A 9,663-nucleotide genomic window follows, 5' to 3' on the forward strand; every position below is an offset into this window, starting at 1 on the left:
GACCCTGATTCAGTTCCCAGCACCCACATCCATTCACAACTGATGTGGACCTTTTCTTAGGCAACTCCTAGAGGATCTGTTCCAGCAGAAGGAACCAATAAAACAACAGGGAGGAAGATGGGGGCTCGGGAGGTAAGGGGTGGCCATTGGGGAAAGAAGCCAAAACGTCGACAGAGTCAAGAAGGCTGTTCAGGCACAGCTCAGGGATATAAGCTGCCCTCTTCTGGCCACCATAGGCAGCTGTGCGTGCACACACACACACACACACTAAATCTAAAAAAGCCCAAGCCTTTCTGAAAGGCCTGGAGTTTTCTGGACTGAGAGACTGGAAATCTTACTGTGTGTCTTATTCAAGATGAGGTATTTGTTGCATTAACTCAACTTCCAAATGCTTATTGATGACGTATTAAGAGGAAAGTCCTGTGCTGTGTTCTACTGGGAATGTAGACATCTCTGGGCCTCCGGTAGGACATGCTCCAACAGAGCAAACAAGCAAAGCAATGAGAGGAAAATGGCTGCTCCAGAGGCCAGTGATATCATTGGAGGAATCAGCCAAGAAGGTCCCAGTCCCAGCAAGGCGGCTGGGAGCAGCTGGCCGAAACTACAGCAGGGTCAGCCTAGGACTGTGGGCTAAGTCCTCGTTATCTAATGATATGATGATTGATGGTGCCTTAAAACAAATCCATCAATAAGCTCTGTTTGCAAACACGCCACTCCGAACACTTAGCCTTCCCTCCAGCATCTCATTACATCACACTTGTAAGTGTTAGCCTATTTAGTGCTTAGGTGAATACTGTGCCCAATAAGCCAAGTTCTATGTTGTGATTGAACTTTATGGGAAGTTTTGCTGACATCAACGGTGTCTCTTTTTTTCCATCTATTTGGGTTTTTTTTAATATTTTTTTCACATTTGGCTCTCAGGTTTTTCGATTGCCCGATAATCACTTCCCGAGTATGAAATATATCACATAACTGTTCCGTATTTCCCCCTAGCAGCCTAGCAGCCTTGTATGGGCAGCCTTCCTAACTCTGCTGAAGTTTTGGCAGCTTTCCCAATGGTCACCCCTTGCCTCTCAAGCCCCCATCTTCCTCCTTGTTTTATTTGTTCCTTCTGCTGGAGCAGATCCTCTAGGAGCTGCCTACAAAAAGGCACATAGAAAGTAGAGTTCCCGACTTCATGACAAAAAGTCAGTGTGTCCTAGTTAGCATTAACTATCAACATCACACAACTGAGAATCACCTCTTAAAACAAAGTGTCAACTGAGCAATTGCATTTATCCAGTTGGCCTGTGATGTGTTTTCATGATTGCCTTAACTGATGTAGAAAGACTCGGCCCACTGTGGGCAGCATCATTCCCTAGTAGTCCTGAGCTATACAGGAAATGTAGCCAGGAGCAAGCCAGTAAGCAGCATCCCCGCATGGTTTCTGCTTCCAGTTCCTACTGTACATCCAGCCCTGACTGCCCTCAAGGATAGACTATAATCTGGAGTTTTGAGACAAATAAATCCCCTCCTCACCAAGTTGCTTTTGGTGATGGTGTTTGTCACAGCAACAAACAGGAAACCAAAACATCCATCTTGTTTTCATATATGAGAAACAGTTTGGGTATTCAAAATTTTAAAATATTTTCTTTAAAAAATTGGTGAAGCCCTTGCCCCACCGGGTCTCAGCTTCCAGAACTGATATCCAGAGGTGTGACACACCACACTTTCTTCCCCTCAGCAGGGTACCTGAATTTTCTCTTCTGGGAGGTTCTGGGAGCTTCTCTTAATTGCTGATGATGGAAATCTCAAAACGGCATAGTGAGGAAACCGTGTTCCATCGGTTGTTGCAGTAAGCGTTCTAGAGGCCCTTTAAATGGGGGAGGCTGATGCTCATACATTCTGAGAAATCTCTAGAATTCTTCCTTGGTAAACCCATCCTTTGGTTTATTCTCCATCCTCCACGGTTACTAAAATGGAGACACAAGCTACGTTCCCTTTCTGGGATTTGTGTTCATCGTTAGAACATTGCAATGACCTCCATTTTCTTATCTTCCTTCAACTTTTCCTGAGAGAGCCCCTCTCTGTAGCCTGACTGGTCTGTAACTCATGGCACTCCTCTGCCTCAGGCTGCCTGGGTCTGGAATTACAAACCTGTACTAAGGAAGCCTGGTCAAATAGTTGTCTGTTTTTAAGTTTTCCTCTTATTTGATTCACTGTTCCCTTTTTACAGGTGCCTTTTATCAGTTAGTGTCTTGGGCTATTTCTAATATCGAGATTTTATATCAAGTAATCCTTGGGACTCTCTCTATTCTGCTTAGGTGGGCGGTAACAAAATACAAGTGTTATGAATTTTGCCTGTGATCTGATGGCCTTCCCTGTGGACCAGCCCTACTCAGCCCTCTGAGAACTTGGTTTAAGTCTGGCCTGAGCTTATATAGAAACATGGCCATTGCAAGGAATTTTGTATGCATAATTTCTAGTCATAACCCTTTTAAAAAATTAAACCCTTTGCAACAAGTTCCAGAGACTGTATATTAGCTGAGTGGAATCAGAGAGAGCCAGAGCCACATTCTCCCCTCATACCATGTAATCAGCTTTCATTTTCTTGGCACTAAGCTGGCCAAGGTGACAATGTACCATCACTCCGCAAGTACTTCAGCCATCTTTCTCAGAGCTGTGGGCCAAACTCCTGACAGGAAGCGACTCAAGGAAGCAATGGCTTCTCTTGGCTCACCGTTCAGGTTTTGCAGTTCATCGAGGCCAGGAAGCCATGATGGTGGAACAGCTCCTGAATGTGACAGTCTGCAGATCAGGATCTGAGGAGAGGAGAATGCCAGCTTCTGCATCGATTTCTCCTTTTCCCTCTCTTTGTTTAGCCCATGACCCCAGTCCGTGAGATGGTGCCACACACATTCAGTGCAGCCTTCCCCCATCAACCAATCCTCCCTGTGCTGTTCTCACGAGCTTGCCTAGAAGCTTGCATCTCTAGAGTTCTGTGTTCCTCAGTCCAGTCAGGTGACAGCTTAAATTAACCTTTGCAGACACTGACATAGAAGGAGCAGTCTCTAAGTATTAGGAGTGGCAATTTCCATCACTGGGTATGCCTGGAAGTTAATATCAAAAGCAATCAAGAAATCAATTTATCAAAAGAGAGTTTTAAAACTTTCCCTGGCTTTGGGGCCAAGTTCTCAAAGGCTGTAATCAAACTTCTAAGACCCAAACCTTAGCCTCCCTGTTGGCAGCCCTGTGCCTCAGTTTCCCCAATTGACATTGATATGGCAGAAAGATAGAAAAACAAGGAAGGATGATCATACAAAGCCCCCAACCCTGTTTTCTCTCTCTTACAGTTAAATTTCTTCTTATAACTAAAAATAAATCACTGCAAACCTCTTCTGTAAGTCCAGAAAGAAACGTGAGTCCTCTGAAGAAAAGGCGCATGTAGGGCCTGAGGATGGAACCTGTGTTGCGCCCCGGCACCCATGTAAACAGCTGGGCATAGTGGTTGGTGTGTACTTGTAATCTCGGTGCTGGGTAAACAGAGACAAGCAGATCCCTGGGACTCACTCACAAGGCCACCAAACCTAACCAGACAACAAATCTAGCCTAATCAGTGAGACCCAGGACACTAAAATACACTACCTCAAAAGCTAAGGTAGTCATCTCCTAAGAAACAGCACTCAAGCACATACACGCAAGCACATGAACATACACACACATACACAAATTGTGTGGAAGAATGCCAATCCCTTTTCTCACTGGTCTGTGACTTCCGATCTAGGGTCACCTCTTCACTAACAACAGCCCAGGGCAGTCATGGGTCTGCTCCTATCCCAGCTACACAGCAGAGGGACCATGGAGGGACCAAGGAGGTACTGTCCTCAAGAGATGCTTGGTCCTGCCACATCCTATAGCCAAAGATCTCTGACAGCTCATCCCAACCTGCCAGACACTGGCAGGAACAGCTTCAGACATCCAGGGAGAAACAATGTCACCAGTGATTAATGTTCAAGGCTCCAACTAAGCGAGCTCCTGACTATATCACAATGTCCCATGGTCCTTGTCACTTGAAAGAAGAAAGGACATAGGGTAGTAGCCCGAGGCCCCCTGGGGTTCTAGGACCCTATCAGAACAGACATTCATCCTCTCTTTGCCTTCACTGGCTTTGAACCCCACCTTTCTTTCCCTTTTCTGGACCTATTTTCCCAGAAGAAAAGCTGGGTTTGCCCCCCCCAAAAAAACCCTACAGCCCCTGCTGGGCTCCCAGCATAACTGAGCCCAATGTCAGCAATGCCCATGCCAGTCACCATGAGAAACACCACCTTTGGGAAATTACAGAATGTGTGCACCGTGGCAGGTTCCTGACCACGTCCATGGAAGGCTGGAGGCCAAAGACATATTTCATAGTGAAAGGAAGCCTTTTGAGTCATAGGAAGCTCACTTCCCAGGACCTAATGAATCTGTAGCTGAGTAGAACATCTCCATTCTGCAGGATGCTTGAATATCTTCCACACATATCACAAGAGACCCCAGGGCCACCACCTGCCCATCTCTCCATCCCCTCAGGCCTCAATATGTGTGGCCAATGGATTTCTAGAGCTAACCTCCTACAACGTGTGCTGTGCTGCACCTGACACCGTCCCCCAGAGAGATGGCACCGGGGGTTCCATTTCCCAGCAGAGACCCTTTTAGATTCTGGAATGCTTTCCTTCCTTTCTTGCCTCCTCCCTTGCTCCAGTTTGACAACCTTTCTCTTTTCAGATTCTGGTCATATCCGCTCCAGTTCCGGCGACAGACTGGCCCAAAGGAGGACACCACACAGCCAGGAAGTGTGACTATCAGATCTGGGTAATAGTTCCACAGCTCTTGTTTACAGAGCACCGACCACATGCCAGGTACCAGTCTCTCTCTTCTATATCAAAAAGCTAAGATGCGAAGTGATTATTGCTTTCCTGTTGCTTAGCAAAATGCCCGACAAAGTCAGCTTAAGGAATAAAGGGTTTATAGTGGCTATGGTTGGAGGCCACAGTCCATCCCGGCGGCTGCAGTCAGGAAGAAGAGAGAGGCGAACGCTGGTCCTTAGCTCGATTTCCCCTCCTTTCTTCTATTCAGTTAAGAATCCCAGCCCCAGGGATGCAGATGCCCACACTTAGGGTGTCCTCCCCTCCTTAATTAGCCTCTAGATAACCTCTCGCGGGCGTTCCCAGGGGCTTGTCTCCTCGGTGATTCTAGATCCTGTTAAGTTGACAGTTAATATCAGCCATCAGACAGAGGTGATCTAAGACTTCCACATAGAGGAGAACGAAAAGCCCAAGTCTGGGGACAAGTGAAGTAAGTCCAGCTTGCCCTGCATGTGGTTTGTGAGGAGGCTGATGGGAAGCAACCTACAGAAGTCTTTACAGGCCCAAAGCAAAGATCTTCCTTTAATTTTTATTCATATGTGTGCCCATATGTGTGTTTTGATGTGGGGTGTGCATGTGTGCATGTGTGTGTGTGTGTGTGTGTGTGTATCGCTGCATATGTGTACGGATGCTTGTGGAGGTCAGAGGACAACTTCAGTGTTGGTCCTCAGTCACCTTCCACCTCTTCTTTGAGATGCCATTCTCACTGGCCTTTGACTTCACCCCTTAGTCTAGGCTGGCTAGCCTCGGGCTTCCAAGGACCCTCCTGTTTCTGCCTCCACCTCACGGATTACAGATCTGTGCTGCCACCCCCAGATTTTTCTAGAGATTCTGGGCATCTCAGCTCAGGTCCTCGTACTTGCAAGACAAGCCCTTTACTGACTGAATCATCTCACCAGTTCCCAACGTGTTTTTTAAAGGCAGATCACTGTGTAGCCCAGGCTAGCCTCAGACTCGTGATTCTCTGATCTCAGCTTCCCTAGTGCTAAGATCACAAGTCTGGTGATATGCCTGGTTAAGATCAGTATTGCAATGTTTATTATAACAATGAGAGGAAGCCACATGATAAAAACTGTGCATGAAAGAGCCTGGCAGAAGGCAGTGGTGGCATACGCTTTTAATCCCAGCATTCAGAAGGCAGAGACAGGCGGATCTCTGAGTTGGAGGCTATCCTAGTCTAAAGAGGGAGTTCAGGACAGCCAAAGCTACAAAGAGAGATCTTGACGAAAGAAAGAAAGAAAGAAAGAAAGAAAGAAAGAAAGAAAGAAAGAAAGAAAGAAAGAAAGAAAGAAAGAAAGAGAGGGAGGGAGGGAGGGAGGGAGGGAGGGAGGGAGGGAGGGAGGGAGGGAGGAAGGAAGGAAGGAAGGAAGGAAGGAAGGAAGGAAGGAAGGAAGGAAGGAAGGAAGAGGCAGTCGGAAGCCAGGCAGCTGCTATGATTCATCCCCATAGGCTGTGAAAATCCAATCTCTGTATATCATAGGGAACAAGTGGAAGTAGGAGTCTTTCAAAGAAATTTAACACACAAACTTAACAAACCTCACTGGGGTGGTGCCAAGAGGATGGGTCAGACCCAGAAACAGCATTTACAAGGGAAAATAAACTCGAAATTGAGCCTGTGATGTTTGGTTCTTTTGAGACTGATCCGTACTCTTCTGTGAACTATTTTTTATATACTAAAAATGTATATATAATATACATACATGATAACAACAACAACAAAAAAAAACCACACTTGCTATGTCACCAACTGTGATCTGGAGCTGCATCCATCATGGCTGCTGGACCACATCTGCCTGGCTCTTCCGCTCAGGAGGAGGCACCATTCTGATTCTTCCCTATTTGGGAGAACAGAGTATTGAGGATGGAACACAGGATCTCATGCATGTTACAATAGATGATCCATCACTGAGCCACACCCCAGCCCCTCACTGGGGGATTCTAGACAGGTGCTCTACCACTGAGCCACACCCCAGCCCCTCACTGGGGGATTCTAGGCAGGTGCTCTACCACTGAGCCACACCCCAGCCCGTCCCTGGGGGATTCCAGGCAGATGCTCTACCACTAATCCATACCCACAATCCATTTTTATATTTTTATTTTGAGGCATGGAGTCTCTAAGTTGCCCAGGCTCACCCTGAACTAATTGTGTAGTCCAGGCAGGCCACTGATTTGTTTGTGATTTTTCTGTCTCAGACTCCAGACTAGCTAGTAACTCAGACATGAAACACCAGGCCTGCCTTAAACGGAATGATTTCTGTGTACATTCAAACACGATACCAGGAACACTGTGCCACTTCCGTAGGCTTTGTGCTTTCCCTTCTGCGGGCCTCAGTATGCTACTAGGGCATGGTCTTGTGGCTTTGTGTGTCAGTGACTGACTCTCACTGTGGGACTCTGAGCCCCTGCAGAGGAGAAACCATGGCACTCACTGGATCTTACGAGCTATTTGTCTTTTCTGAGCATCTATTGATCTGTGGTGGCTGGGCTACATGTGACACAGGATGTTCGTGGTGTGTCAGTTCCCATGGCACCACAGGTGTGTGACAACCTTGTCTCTGAGGCTGGAGGTCCCCATCATGTCTGCTTGAGGTGGAAGGTTTCACCCTAGTCAGTTCCTACATTGCTGACTGCCCCACCATGCACAGGGAACCTCAGGAAGCATTTCTGCATTGCTGACTGTCCCACCATGCACAGGGAACCTCAGGAAGCATCTCTGCATTGCTGACTGTCCCACCATGCACAGGGCACCTCAGGAAGTGTCACTATGGCACTAAGCGCCCCATGAATGGTTTCACACATGACGTGTCTCTGAGGGGCAGGAAGCTATGCTTCCTAGACTCCATGCTACTCAGCCCCCAAGATGTAAGATCTCAGCCCTTGGCTTGCAGCTCTCTCCTGAGCAGGTCTTTGCAGTCACACATCTGTAGTTCATGGCTTTGGGCTGTGCATCACAGAGGGCCGGCTTTGGATGGCTCAGGGCAACAAGACACCCACTTACAGATGAAGGGGCCCAGGGGAAAGGAAGAGAAAATGACAGAGACATGACTTCAGGTTGATTAAGTCAGTGTCCTGATTTCTCTTTTGTTGTTGCTGTTGTAATTAAATTCCCTGGCAAAGGCAGCTTAGGGTAGAGGGGTTTGTGTTAACTCACAAAAGATATGGCCCCCATTGCAGGAGAGTCAAAGCTGGAGCTTGAAGAAACTGTGCACATCACATCTTCAGTCAAAGCACAGAAGAATGCTGCATGTTTAGTGTTCTTCTTAATTTCTCTATGCACATAGAGTCCAGGATCTCGTCCCAGGGGATGGTATGGACCACAGTCAGCTGGGTCTTCAATCTGTCCAATTCCCTCATAGGCATGTCCACAGGCCAACCTGTTCTAGACAATCCCTCACTGAGACTCTCTTCCCAAGTGGTTCTAAAGTTGTATTCACAGCTAAAGCCAACCGTCGTAGTAATGACCATGGAGAAACTGAGAACAGGGAAGGCCAGACAGAGGTTGGTCAATGGAGAGGAGACCTCAGGCCCCTCCCCCATCTCATGGGACCTGGGGTCTCCCCGAGGTCTCATTACACTGACCCTTCCTCTGCTCACTGGCCCCTTCTCTACCGCCAGAGCTGCAATATCCCTGGGCTTCTACTTTCCCATGGTCCAGCTGGAGGTTGCATGATTACCATTACGTGTGTGTGTGTGTGTGTGTGTGTGTGTGTGTGTGTGTTTGCACACACAAATGCTCTCTGGTGCATGAACAGGACAACTTCAGTTACCATCCTCAGGGATGTTATCCTCCTCCTGTGAGACAAGGTCTCCCATTGAACCTGGAGCTCACCATTTCAGCCCTAGGGATCTCTCTGGCTCCACCTCCCCAGCACTGGGATTACAGCCCACACCTCTGATTTTTAGTGGGTACTGGGGATCGAACTCAGGTCCTCATGCTTGTACAACAAGCACTGTACCCACTGAGCCATCCCACCAGGACTTGGAATGGCTCTCTCAACAAACCTTCAGCTATAATGAGAAAAGAAAGGGGGGAAAAAAGATGATTCTGATTACTAGAATCAGAACTCGAAGGGGTGCTAAAGCTGACTTTACAGAAATAAGAACAATTGGGAAAGAAGCCATAAGCAACTGTCACCAATAAACAGGACAGCTTGAGGGAGACAAATTCCTAGAATGACACAGATGACCGAAACTAGCTCAAGAAAGACAGAGCATATGAACTGACCAATGGCAAATGAAAGGAGAGATCCCATTAAAATATTGACGGGTCAGGGGATATGACTCCATCAAGAAAATGCTTGGCACGCTCGTTTGAGGACCGGAGTTTGATGCCCAGAAGCCATGTTAGAAAAAAAATAAAAGAAAAGAAAAAGCTGTTGCAGTGACACACACCTGTAATCTCAGAGCTGGGAGACAGGCATGGGGACCTCTGGTGCTCGCTGGCTAGCCATCCTAGCTCACTTGGAAGGTTCCCAGCCAGTGGATGGTACCTGAGGGGCAACACCTAAGGCTGACCTCTGGCTTCCACACATGCACAAACACACACACACAGAGGCCTGTGCTTTCATGTCTTTAGTTGTAAGTTTGATTGAGCAAGAGTAATTTTAATACTTATTCTCCAAAATTCTTTCAAACAGTTGAATGAGAAAGAATACTTCCCAAGACATTCCCATCCATCTAAAATGACCCTGAGCTCAGAACCAGGCATCACGGGGAAATAAAACCACAGAAGAATAACTCTTATGAGTACAGATGCAGAAATCCTTTTTATTTTAAACCT

General features: G+C 47.2%; 1 protein-coding gene across 2 annotated transcripts in view; it reads left to right on the top strand.

The window, feature by feature from the left end:
* Window positions 1-9,663, top strand: part of Card11 (caspase recruitment domain family member 11) — a 125,831-nt gene that overhangs the window by 68,846 nt on the left and 47,322 nt on the right. For both annotated transcript variants that reach the window (XM_050163246.1, XM_050163247.1), the window contains exon 2: window positions 4,744-4,877. In XM_050163246.1, coding sequence (XP_050019203.1) covers window positions 4,871-4,877 — 7 coding nt within the window. In that variant the 5' untranslated portion in view covers window positions 4,744-4,870. The remainder of the gene's footprint in view (window positions 1-4,743; window positions 4,878-9,663) is intronic.

The sequence above is a fragment of the Alexandromys fortis genome, unplaced genomic scaffold (genome assembly GCF_014885135.2).
Source record: "Alexandromys fortis isolate MF-2015 unplaced genomic scaffold, M_Fortis_MF-2015_v1.1 scaffold_144, whole genome shotgun sequence".
Lineage (NCBI taxonomy): Eukaryota > Metazoa > Chordata > Mammalia > Rodentia > Cricetidae > Alexandromys > Alexandromys fortis.